Source organism: Eurypyga helias, unplaced genomic scaffold (assembly GCF_000690775.1).
Source record: "Eurypyga helias isolate BGI_N326 unplaced genomic scaffold, ASM69077v1 scaffold40352, whole genome shotgun sequence".
In the NCBI taxonomy this organism is placed as follows: domain Eukaryota; kingdom Metazoa; phylum Chordata; class Aves; order Eurypygiformes; family Eurypygidae; genus Eurypyga; species Eurypyga helias.
In genome coordinates this window covers 2,336-15,575 of record NW_010238586.1, presented here as the reverse complement: position 1 = coordinate 15,575, position 13,240 = coordinate 2,336, and the positions used below count along the sequence as shown (strand labels likewise).

The 13,240-nt window shown below is 42.3% G+C and overlaps 1 protein-coding gene across 1 annotated transcript in view; it reads right to left on the bottom strand.

Moving 5' to 3' along the window:
- Positions 1-310: 310 nt before the first annotated feature.
- Positions 311-13,240, bottom strand: part of LOC104506810 (fibroblast growth factor receptor 2) — a 14,031-nt gene continuing 1,101 nt past the window's right edge. Inside the window, exons 3-8 of the mRNA XM_010147889.1 lie at positions 12,309-12,499; positions 8,637-8,759; positions 7,236-7,306; positions 5,311-5,448; positions 4,327-4,432; positions 311-600 (exon numbers count right to left, since the gene is read on the bottom strand). Coding sequence (XP_010146191.1) covers positions 436-600; positions 4,327-4,432; positions 5,311-5,448; positions 7,236-7,306; positions 8,637-8,759; positions 12,309-12,499 — 794 coding nt within the window. The 3' untranslated portion in view covers positions 311-435. The remainder of the gene's footprint in view (positions 601-4,326; positions 4,433-5,310; positions 5,449-7,235; positions 7,307-8,636; positions 8,760-12,308; positions 12,500-13,240) is intronic.

Here is a 13,240-nt window from a genome sequence, read left to right as displayed (position 1 = left end):
ATATTTTGAATATATTTACATACATCCAGCACCTATATACTGCATTTGTGCTCTGTAAGGGTGTGCCAACATATATTTTCTCCAAATATTACAAAATAAACAAGAAAGGCAGACCCAGAGTTTGCCTCAAGTCCAACTGGTCCATTGTACAAACAAAGTCTGTTGCAGCTTACAGGAAGCCAGAAATTGATAGCGATGGGAATCTAGACACAGCTCCTAAACATTCTTCTTTGTTGGGAATATTTAAAAGTTGCAAATTATGAGATTCTTTACGTAGGTTCTGACTGCTTTCCTCCAAGTTTTCTTTATTTTTTTTCCCCTCCCATATTTCATATGTACAAGCAGAAACATTAAGGTCCTGGAGAAAAGGTTTCGTTTTGCATACGGTAGGTAGCTTGGTGTTCTTGTCTCTTTATTCCTCTGTATGATTTCTTTTCATGTTTTCACACTTCCATTCATGTGTTGGTACTTGGGAAGACAAGGTTCATAAGGCATTGGATCGGGAGAAAAAACAGAGTCATCACCTGAAGAACACGAACTCCTCGTGTCAGGGTAACTAGGTGAATACTGTTCGAGAGGCCCGCTGAGGTCCAGATACTCCTATGACAAAAGAAATAAATTGCATTTTTAGATAACGAGTAAAACTGACGCGTTACCACCATCCTGCCACACGTTAGCACTGCTCTGATTTGGCTTGACTGAATAATGGGTAAAAAAGTTTTCTTTATATTACACTCGTGAAAATTACACTCGTGTCTGTCATTCAAAACTGCCTGTCGCTTAAGTATGTCATGAAACGAGGAGCTTGAGTAGAGAAAGAAAAAACAAACCAGTAACACGGTACTTTTCTGAAGTCCAACATCACCAGCATTAGCCGCGTCAGTGGAAATAAACATGCCAACCACATCAAAAGAAGACTTTTCACTCACAATGATAAATATGAAATTTCATCCTAAATAGAACCATTTTTCTTTAGCACATGGTAATGATTTGGAGAGGGAAAGATACTTCCAACTTTATATTATTTTGGTCAGTTTGAATATCTGGTTTATATTCTGTGATATTAAATTTGTGTTTAAACATGCAGTGGCATACATGCAAAAAAGAACCAAAAGGAAAACAAAATTAAATTCACTAGAATTTGGGTTTTTTACACCATATGTGTGTGTGTGTGTGTGTGTCCATCCCAGAGTAGCCATGACCAAAGCAGTCATTAAAAAAGGAAATAATATCTGCTGATTCCAAGTTTTGGGTTAAGGCTCTTTTGCTAGAAACAACAGTTTTGGCAGGAGAATAAAGTTCTTTTTCCCCTTGAAATGTTCCTTCTCTTTCAACTTCTAAAGGCAGCTGCATTCATTTAAATGCAATCTCTTCATTTGCTAAACCACAAGTTATGATCACATTGACGAGACAAGTCTTCCACCTCCGTCAGGATTTTATGCTGCTGTGCTTCGGTTTGGGGTAAAATACTTAAACTGAGCAATAAAGTCAGAAATTCAATCATTACCATATCATAGTTAAAAAATGGTCACTGCTTTAAAAGGGGAGAGAGGACACACACCCCCCTAAGTTTTAAAATGCTGACAAATACAGCAGGCAGCAAGAGGAGGCGGTTTGGATCTATGATTACTGCCTGTCTTGCTACCTAGGCTTTTAAAAGATCCATGAGGATGATCTTGACACGTATTTATATATAAGAAAAACTAGTCCTATGTATCCAGAAATAATCCATCACTTTTTAGGCAGATGAAGAATGTATTCCAGTATTTGAAGAAACAGAACTTTCCCATGGGATATCAGGCATGGCTCCTCATATCAAATGGCTAGATGTAATTCAGTTATGAATTCAGCATTGGAATTGGGATCCTTATCCCTGTTCCAGCCTCCTTATCCAAAGTCAAAGGACAGAGTCGCATGAAGGGTCACAAGAAGTTTCCAGTATCAGGTTGGTTCCTGGTGTTGACAGAACAACACAGCCATGACGCTGACTCTTGGTGACTTCCACTCATGCGGCTGAGGAAAACATTACATGATACTCTGGGAAATGGGGTCTTTTGGGGGAAAAAGAACAACAAAAAAAAAAACCCAAAACACCACCAAAAAAACACTAAGAGGTGATGATTCTGCATGGAGAAGAACAAGACGTTACCACTTAAGCAGAAATAATGACTTGCACAAATGCAAAGGAAGGTATTATTGGCTGTCCTAACAATTCCTTGAGTTACTGGGTAAACCAGGCTGACCCTGTGTCAACTGTGTCATTCTGGGGGAAAGGAAACGTGGCACTGTGGAGAGGATAGGCAGAAATATTGTCACACTGCCGAATGAAGGACTTGCACTTCAGGAAAACTGCAGGTTATGCAAAATCTCCAAAGCTATGGAGGAAAATAGGACAACGCTGGAGTTCTCAGGAGACGCTCAGTGAGAACGTGCCAAGTTTTCAGGAACATAAAATGTGCTGCAGAGACAAGCGGAATAATTTGCTTTCTATGTCCAGGGTAAATAGGACAAAGGCAATATCTTATGTTGAAAGATTAGAGGTTAGGAAAAAAACATTCAAGGAGTGAGGCTAACGAAACAAAGCAATAGACTGTCAAGGGGCGATGTGGAAACGCAACTTTAAGGACAAGTTACATAAACATCTGTCAGGAATGACAAACGTATAGTGGATCCTGCCATAGACCGATCAGATGGACTGGATGTGTTCCTGAGCTTTTTCCAGCCGTTTTTCCTATGATTCTAGTCTAAAGTAATTTACATAACCCTAAAGGCCTTTTCAGGTTACCTTTGAGATCATTCCAGGTCCATGAGCAGTACAGAATTGGGAAGGCAAGATGGTTAAACACTCACAAGAAAGAAAGCAATATCCTTTCCCAGGCTCAGAATTGCAGCCCAGAACCTCCTTCTTGAATTTGCAAAAGCACATCCAGTCCAAGCCACCCGGCACTCCGCGGTGGCAGCCAGCCCACCTCCAACCCGTCTTGTGAAATCATGTATAAATTAGGCAGGAAAAGATGCAATCAGGACGGGATGAGGGGAAAAACGGTGACGGTACGCAGAGCTGCGTTGCCGACTCCGTAGGGAGTGCATATTCCTACCTCGCCTGTGAGCCATCCCTGAAGGTGCCGCCGCTTAGAGTAAACCTTTCAAAACAGAACCCAGATAAACTCACAGCTGCTACTGGAGTCGAAATATTTTTCAACTGGATCTACTGGGCAAATGATGATCATAAGAGAAAGGCATCTCTTCACTCAGGTTCTCCTGTCACGGCTACTGCATACGGCCTTTCCTAATGCTGCTTAATAATCCAGTCTGTATTTCTCTGACAATTCCAAAAAACTGGAAGGCAATGGGGAGGACCAATCTAAAGTGATCCCAGTCGTCTTCTTTTTTACCTTCCTGCCCCTCGTAAACCAGTGCTATAATCATAGCAAATCTGAAAAATTTATTTGGAAATGGTCAAAACAAGTTGTTGCAACTTTCTTCTGTAAGGGTTTTGTTCTCTTTTCTCCTCCCGTTTCTCCGAAATTTGTGGAAATATTTCTGGATCACCAAGCATTTCCTCTCCAAAGAAATTTCTACCGAAAGAATGAACATTTCCATCACTTGAGATCTTCCTCAAAGGTGCATGTGATTTAGTGATAAGAGAACCAATTCCAGTGTGAATACCCTAATCAGCATGCTCCTTGCTAAAACTAATAATATCTCAGACCTCTGAACGAATGCTCTTCAGATAAAACCTTTTTGCATTCATACATCCCAACCTGAAGCAGTGTTAGGCAGGACCTTTGGATAATTGGATGGCTGTTTGCATGTTCCCCCTGGGTCCTCGTTCCCTCCGCAGAGAGCTATTTCAGTGAACCTAATTCACTCTCAGACATGTAATCTCAAATCTACCATTGACGATTTCTCCTCTTCTGACCTAGATATCATGGCTGGGAATCAAACAGAGTCGATAAATGAAAAACACCACGCGTTCTACACCTCTCATTCACATGAAATTCATGTTTATACTTCAACATGGCCTCTCAACCTGCCATGTGTAGTCCCTCGATACCACTATGCTAAAAACATCAAAAGATGCAACAAGAAATAAACGAAACCACTTTAAAGATGTGTTTCTGTTTAGTTACATAAATCAAGGCATAATGGCAAGAAACCGAGGGTTTCATAGGATGCATAGTTTAGCTGCGTGTAACCTCAGAGGACAATGACAAACAGAACAAGGAGAGAACTCGAGCAGGGTTTCATAACGGAATAAATTCCATCTGTCTCCTGAACCATTCGTCCTGATCAGCAGCTTATGGAGGGAAACAATTTACCTACCTCATTAGTTGTGAGAGTGAGAATCCGATCCAAGTCCTCTACCAACTGTTTAAAAGTCGGTCTCTGTGAAGGCACAGCATGCCAGCAATCTCTCATCATCATATAGCTGTAAGAAATACACATTTTCTTGGCTTAATTAAAATCACGCGTCCTTCTCGTAAACCTTTTCAGACACAGTCAGTGTTCTTCAGCACAAGTAAAGCGGCGATCACCCACAGCCCTGCACACGGACCACTGACCTTCCCAAAACCGTGCAATACGCCCCTCCCTCCAAGGTGCGTTTCCACTCCTGCATCTCTCTTGCCCAGTGCCTAAATCACCTTTTTGTGGACACAGTTCTGTAGCCTTCTGTCCCAGGAATTTCAATGATAATGCTATTAAGTGACACACGCCTAGCTATTTCTGCATGTTAGGGATTACGGTCTTTGGGAATAAATTAAAAGCAGGGGGGGAATAAAAATAGTAAGTGCTATATTGAAATACCAGAGAGGGAAAATGCTCTCCCCTCATCACCAGGAGTAATGCTGTGTGAATGCTGAAGTGCCCAGGTGCATTTTGTTGTGTACAAAACCAGCCTGATGTCCCTTACACAGCAGTAGTGGTATATGTGTTCAGGAGATTAAAATAAAACAAATACGGGTGTAAAAACACTGACAGACGAGTTTGTAGATGATCTCTGCTTTTTTTCAATGGGTTCACAGCAGGGCATGTGAAGTCAAACATTTCCCAAAGACCTTTTCATACCTTTTCTTTCCGTATCTAAATACACACATACATCCACAATTTTACAGTCAAGTAATTCTGAAAAGGTTTCATAGAATCATAGAATCATAGAATGGTTTGGGTTGGAAGGGACCTTAAAGATCATCTAGTTCCAACCCCCCTGCCATGGGGGGTTTGATCCCACCGGGGGTAGCATTAACCATGTGAATTCAGTACAGTTTGGGCCCTTCAATCCTGGCACAGCAAATAAAGGGTCCTTACAGTTCGTTGGTGCAGTTGGCAGGTTTATCCATTCGGTGCCCTTCTTTAAGCAGCTTAAAAAGTTCCTCCACTGGGATTCCAGGGTAGGGCGATCCTCCCAGTGTGAAGATCTCCCACATTAACACACCAAATGACCAACTACAAATCAAAGAGAAAACTGCATCAGTAGATCCGCCCTACTGCTGAAGAGAGACATGCGTCTGCGGCAGATAATGAGCTGAGATCTACAACGATTGCCAATCCCTTAGGAGATGCCGAAATGAGCAGCTGCCCAACTCCCACCGCCCTGAGCGCGACATCAGCCCGTGAAGTGCACGCGACGCACGGGCAGGAGACACAAGAGGGGCTGAGCTGAGCGTGTCCGCAAACACGCTCTCTGCCTTTCTCTGGTGTGCTCCGAGCACCCGAGTCTCCAGGGCTACTGCACCAAACTGCATCTTCAGCGTGTAATTTTTTACAGAACGCTCACAGATGGCAATTATGCGGCGGGATGTTGTGGAAAAAACAGACTGTTCAAAACAAAAATATTTTGCATCACTCTTCTCTTCTATTTTTCTTTTAATTAATTCTTGTTAGGAAAAGGAGGAGGATCATTTGCTGCCTGCTTGCCACCTCCTCCCGAGCCTGCCTCATCATGCCTTGCCGGCAACCCGGGGCTCTTTGGCAGGCGGCTTTGCCAGGTGAGCAGCAGCACACAGCTTGCGCTGGCTCCCGAGCTTCTCCGCAGCAGCGTATCTTCACAAACTGTTTGCACAAACTTACAATAATATTATCTTTAGCCATCTTCAAAGCCACCAAGGGGCCAAGAGTCTCCAAGCTCCAGCACCGAAACCCTCGTGCTCCCTGGCTGCCGAGGAGCTCGGGCTGGCTTTCAGTCCTGAACCAGTGAGGTAGTTTACTTCACGTTCACTTAAATATTTTGCCAAGATGTTATTTTAAAACAAGTTTGATCCACCCTTAACCTGTGTATACAGTTTCCTTTGTAAATAATATAAAGATTGCAGGAAAAGACTCAGTAAATGCCTTTCTTAAGGAGAGAAGAGCTGGGAGGTGCACCGAGGTTAAAAAAAAAAAAAGAGATGCCTCTTATTTTCTCCACCCTCCCCCTTTTTTAACCCTGCGCTGACATGCATGACCTTTTACACCTGTGCTGGGAAGCATCTAGCCCTTTGCAGTTAACAGCTTCTCTTGGAGAAATAAAAAGCATCAGATCTTCATCTGCACAGCATTAAAAACCTACACGTCTGCTTCAAGCACAAGGCACACGAGTCCTGTAGACGGGCCTAGGAAGCCGTAATAGAAAGCAGAATAAATCCTGAGCAGTTGCATCAGCCAGCGACTGAGTGCAGACATTCAAAGACTCAAAGTGTCAGAGTCCAATGATTTCCCACTGCATGCGAAGGACTGCTGGGAAGCAACGCTTCTGAAAACCAGAGAAAACTATTCCAGTATATCCAGCTTGTGTTTTATTATACCTAATCTTAGCACAATTTTTTTTATATGAAGTTTGAAGGAACTTTTGTTTCTTTCTTTTTTTCCCCCCTCTCTCTTTCTTTTTTTAAACCTGAAGGAAGTCCAGAGTATGTCAAAAGCCAAGCAAATTAGATAGACCCTTTGTAGCTGCACATCCGTAAATAAGTTCAAGGGGGGAAACTTCCGCACTGACAGAAGGAGGTTAGCATTTTCCACCTTTCATGTGCTTTGAAGCTGGGCAGATTAGTAACAGAGCACTGGTTAGCAGTCTACCATAAAATCCTCACTTTCTAAGGGCAAGTCCTGTTCCATCTATTAATATGTGAAACAGAATGAAAACGCTTAAAGGTAAAGGACAACAGGAAAATACATTTAAAGTATCCCAAACTAACAAATACAAACCAAAACAACCCTCCTTCCCCCCAAAACCCCATTCAAATAAAGTCACTTACACATCACTTTGATGTGTGTAAACTCTGTCAAACAGAGCTTCTGGAGCCATCCATTTTACTGGAAGCCGTCCCTGTAAGTTTGGAAGGGAAGGAAAGAAAAAATTAAAATGGGAGCAATTTACAGGATTACAACACCGAATTTTAAAAAGATTAATCAATTCTCAGAGAACAGCCTGCTAAAGCAAACCAGCACATAACTTACCTTTAACATTTTCAGGGAAATATAGTAAAATGGGCTAAAGCAGGGAGACCGCTAAGAAAAATGGATATAAACACTGAAGATAAATTTAAAGCATCGAGGGTGACCAAAAAGTTCCCAGACTGCTTGCAGGAGAACAATTGGATAAGCAGATCAAAATTAAAAAGATGATTCCACTACGGTTCTTTGAAGACAAAAATAACCAGCAATAATCCTCTGAAAAAGAGGCCTGCCTGCAAAAATAAGCTGACGACTAAACCCAAGAACTTTGTTTTCCTGTTCCACCTTTTGCAGTGGCCCAAAGCTCGAATAGTCACAACTGCCTCTTGCTTTGCCCACAGTCTGCTCTGCTCAGAGCCCAGCAATAGCACTGATTTTGATGTAACGAAGGTTCAATTCACCCCAAGAACCAACGTACCCTTTTGGAAGTAGGCAGATATTACCATTAGAATGCCATTAATCGCTTAGTGCTTTATTTTCACAGATAAGCCAATTAACATTAGTTAATAACAACTAACATTCGTAAAATCCTAAAGCCTGTAGAACTAAATGAGTTCTGCAACGTTCCCATCAAAACCCAAGTGTAGATCATCAGGATCTTAACAGATCCCCTCAGAAGGAGGTGTAAGCTTTCAAACAAGGTATCAATAACCAGTCTTGAGTTGATCTTCTTGATTTGGTATAGGTTAAACCGCAAAACAGTGACAGAGTGGGGAGTAAAAAATCCATCTTCTCAACCTCCAGCCCTGCTCTGATAGCACCACCATAACTTGTGCGTAAGCACATGCAAAAGGCATAAAGCTGTATGTGGTAGTACCACATAAAGACGATTTTTATTCTGGTTATTGCTAGCCCTGTTTATACAGTGGTTTTCAACATCCTAGGTTTGACAGCAAAGGAACTGGAATCAACATGATTATTTCCACTTATTTCAAGTGATTGGAGTCAGGGACACAAAAGAAACATTCTTGTATTTTAGCACTTCTAATAAATCATACAATATACAGCCTCTGTGGTTATCTTTCTAGCTAATTGTCACGATAAGAGGGGACAGAAATGCGTATGTCCTTGATCCCTGCTTTCTGCCTGTGATGAAAAGTGAGGCTGCTGGACAAGAAACCCATCAAGTTTGTAACCATAGTTTTGAAGTGAATCACTGAAGGAAACACTTGTTTCCAGAGATAAGAAAACCATCCACTTACATTAGTAGTCTTTTTATAATAATCTATATTGTTGATGTCTCTGGCTAAACCAAAGTCTGCTATTTTCATGACGTTATTTTCAGTTACCAAAACATTTCTTGCAGCCAAGTCTCGATGGATACACTGGAAATAAAAAAAAAAGACAGACCCACTGAAATAAACTTGTTAAAGTGAAGTTCCTTCTACACCATAATTGTCTCCTTTACAGATTTTAACCTAAATCACAAGGTGGGAAAGCCACATGTTTACTACAAGCCTGTGAAACATGATTGTCCTCATAATTGCAACCCATCCCCTCAGCTGGCGTTTCCAGGCTGAACAGTGGCCCTAAAAACCCTCCCAGAAAAGCCTGGTTTATTCAGACTTACACTTTCTTAAGGCTGAAATCTCGAGTGGTGACCCAAACTCTGCCACTCTGTTTGTGACTCACTCGGTTACACGTGCCCAGGTCCAGGTATTGCAGCACCTTCATTGCAAACACTGTTAATGGGCGTTTCATTACGTTGCTCCTCTTAAATTATCTCACCAGAGCTAAAACCTGACAGTCTGGATCAGGGCAACTGTTTTTAATATAAAAGATCTTAACATGAGATATAGCCACAGTATATAATTTTAAAGTAGATGTCGAGGGTGTGTGCATTTACCATGAGACTCTAACAATTTAATTATGAAAAGAACAGGAAAAAAAAAACCCAAAACACCCTGGGCTCGGCTGTTTGCTTTTGTAACAGCTTTGACACTGAAACTAAACATGTTATCTCAGAGTTTTTTCCTTTGTGCCAGCATTATCCCGAACGCTTGCAACTGATTCTTGACACTGAAAGGACGCTGTCACTGCTCTGGATATTATTCCTGTGCTTAAGCTTGAGAGGTCGGTGGGGTTAATAAAAGGTGGCAGCAGGGGCATGGTAAGTAACATTGCATTTGGAGTCTCCCCAGGATATTCGACTCCAAGTTAAATATCACTTTTTTTCCCTCCTTAATTTTGGATTACTCTTTATGTTGTCCTCTTTATTTCAGCATGTGCACAGACATGCCGGACTGAACCACTACAAAAAAACTGCACAACAGCCAATTTCTTTCTTGCATTATAACTTGCCCCAGCAATTTTCTGAGATCTCTTCTCCTGCACGGGTGAAGCGAGCATACAAAGCTTCTGCTCCTCACTGGGGTAGCCATGGGGAACTGCCAGGAAAAGCCTGCTCCAGCAACGCCTTCATGTGCTCAGGACCAGACAACAGGACCTGCTTTCAACATCAAACCAGCCTTCTAATTCAACGCCAGCAATGCTACGGTAGCAGAGACAATGTAGATCAGCCTTCCTACCTCACTGTCCCTGTTCTAAAGCCCTACAAGAACATCCTCTGGGACACCAGGAACTCAGTTTGGTTGCCCATATAGAAGCACATCCTGTCATCCGAGATGCCATGCGATATCCATAGTGTCTTGAGATTAGCTGCGACGACACAGGATATACAGCAGACCCTTGCCTTTCCAGAGCAGCAGGCTGGGGGTACCACAGAGCATCTCAAATGCCAGGGAACACCTCTGTGTGAATACATCAAATGATTCAAACCCTGGAATCTTCTGTCAGTACACGTCTGCTTTCCCATACCCCACAGTTCTGCTACTGAGACTCTTCCTATCAAAACGGTGCCATTACTGACTTCTGTGTCTGACAGGTTTCACAGCCGTCCCTCTGGCCCTAGTGGTTTGCTGTCTCTCTGCAATGACCTGCGCCAACCCCTGTATCTGTATGTTACAGCTCCCGTCTTCTTGCGCAGTACTGGAACGATGGAGGGGGCACATCAACAGAATGTTGGAAAGCATCCACCCAACTTAGAAACAACATCCCATTTCCAATGTACGATTGCTTGCAAGGCAAAAACTTCTTGTAAGGCAAAAAGTAGGTGCCTGAAATCTTTATTTTTTTAAATTATTATTATTATTTTTCTTTTTTGAGGTCTCAGTGAGCCATTTACTGTGTTGAAATAACAAGAACACCGGCCTTCTCACAGTTCCTGCACGATTGAAATACTGTGAGAAGACCAGGTCTCTTATTATTCCAGCTCAACAAATGGATCCCTAAGGGAAGAAGAACTAGTGAAACACAAACAGAAATGGTGGGATATCTGAAGAACCGGATCGCGCGGTTTTACTACGTCCTGCCTTTGTTTTCCCTCCTCCCCCTGCCTTGTGCAACGCCTCACGTCCCGTCACGTTGGGCACAGCGCTGATCGAGTGGTTTTGCAAAGGAACTGGGCCGAGGATGAAACGGTTCTGCCGTGTGCATCTGTGCGAGCGCACACCCCCTTGGCAGCGTCCTCCCACAGCACTTCAGAGCTTCTCAAGCAGACGCTTGTTCTCAAGATTCGCCAATCAAAAGACTTACTTTTTCCTTTCACAACAGTTCTATTTTCTTGGGACATGGCTCCTTGCCAGGCAAACGTTTCATTAATCTTAGAAAGAGATATCCTAAGGTGCTTCACCCTATACAATACTCAGGCTTACTCCATTAGAAGATTTTGTCTCGGTGTCATGCGTGTCACCCTGTCTACTCTACCAGGCTAAAAATTAGTTTCAAAACAAAAGAATAAAAGCAAAATTAGACTTCAGTTTCCCCTCCCCCTCACCTCTACAAGTGCAGAAAGGCAATAAATAAATCACGACTCCACACAACGGGACTGGAGGTTTACACTCAGCTCTGGTCTTTGGTTAAAATCAGCGGCAATACTTGGGAGGGGTGACGGCTGGAAATCGGTATGAACCCCGCTAGCCACTCCACACCTTGCAGGAAGTGCTTATCATCAGTATCTGGTGCTCTGGTTTAGACACTGGATCCCAACACCACCCAGGGTATTCATGACTGCCTCTCCACCAAGCCACAGTATGTTTACAGAGTTATCCGGGGCTATTTAAGGTTTCATAACTATAATTTAATCAAATTACTGCTTTTAAAAAAATGTTTGAAGAAATAAGTGTCCAGGGACATGACAGGATAAATAAATTCTTTTAACAAGCTTGCCTTCCTGACAAACACCAGTTTTAAGTAAAGAGCATAATTTAGAGTGACTAACACACTCCACTTATTTTTGCCTTTTTTGCTTCACATTTCTGTCCTGGAACACCAGTTTTAAGTAAAGAGCATAATTTAGAGTGACTAACACACTCCACTTATTTTTGCCTTTTTTGCTTAACTGGCAACTTTTGCTGTCCTGGCAACTTGTGGTCTTCTCAACTCTGCCTCCTTCCATTCTGTAAATCCTTTCGCTAACTGAATTCATCTATTCTACATCGCTGCGCGAGTTGATTTGGTCAGTTTGACTGGAAACAGGAGGCAAATGGTGCCTGCTGTCTCTTGGGTGGAGTAATGTGACGCGTATAATCAAGTGACCACCTGTGCTTATGAATTCAAAGTGCAGATATGTACGCAGTATTTACTTTAAATGACCCATTCTGGGCCTCGTTTTAGCAATATCGTTAAACAGAGATTAACAACTTCAAGGGTAAGAATTTTCCCACTGATCTTAGAGTTTGGATCACGCAACTTGTCTGAGAAAGGTTCATCTCCCAGCAAATTCTTGAGCATAAACGCAATGAGAAAAAAACGAACCAGGTGCCGAACACATACGCACCATGCTCTTTGTGCACTATTTGCTGAGTTCTACCTACTTTTTGAGAAGCCAGGTACTCCATGCCTCTTGCCAACTGGTATGTGCATGACACCAGGTCCTTGAATGTCATCTGCTCTTCAGGCACCCTGTTAATATCAAATGAATACTCCATCCCCGGGGGGCGGCGTGCTCGCAGGTACTCGCGCAGGTTTCCTTTGGAAGCGTATTCTACTATAACGTACAATGGACCTTTGGATAAACAGAACCGTGTGAAAACTGGAGCAAGGTCGAAGGGTAACATGTATTTATGTTAAAGAAGCTTTAAGCGTTAATACATAATAAATTACCTGAATTAATATATGTTTAACTGTGAAATCTGTAAGTGCAAATATGAAAGAAAAGTAAGTGTGGACTTGGCGAAGCGACCTGCCCAAAGCTCCACAGCAGGTTCGTGGCAGGAAGTACCACAGTTATCGGCTGGAAGTACCTAAACCCTGACCCAGTGCTATTCCTTCCAGACCATGCCATGTACTGAAAAGCAAGCATTTTCAATGAAAAAGGGCTGTGAGATCTCAAACAAGGGAAAAGTTCTTCCTAAGACCTTTTAATTTCCAGAGGTTTATGCCATTCTGCATCGCTTTATATGACATAATTAGCTTTTAATAAAAACAATGTGGTCTTTAAAGAGTAAAAGTGCTCATTTCAAATTCATGGGATACAAGTTCCACTAAAGCAGGGCTGACAACTCAGAACAACAGGCGTGGGTAGAGTCTCAAACAAGGGAAAAGTTCTTCCTAAGACCTTTTAATTTCCAGAGGTTTATGCCATTCTGCATCGCTTTATATGACATAATTAGCTTTTAATAAAAACAATGTGGTCTTTAAAGAGTAAAAGTGCTCATTTCAAATTCATGGGATACAAGTTCCACTAAAGCAGGGCTGACAACTCAGAACAACAGGCGTGGGTAGAGCCCCTGCAAAACTTTTTCCC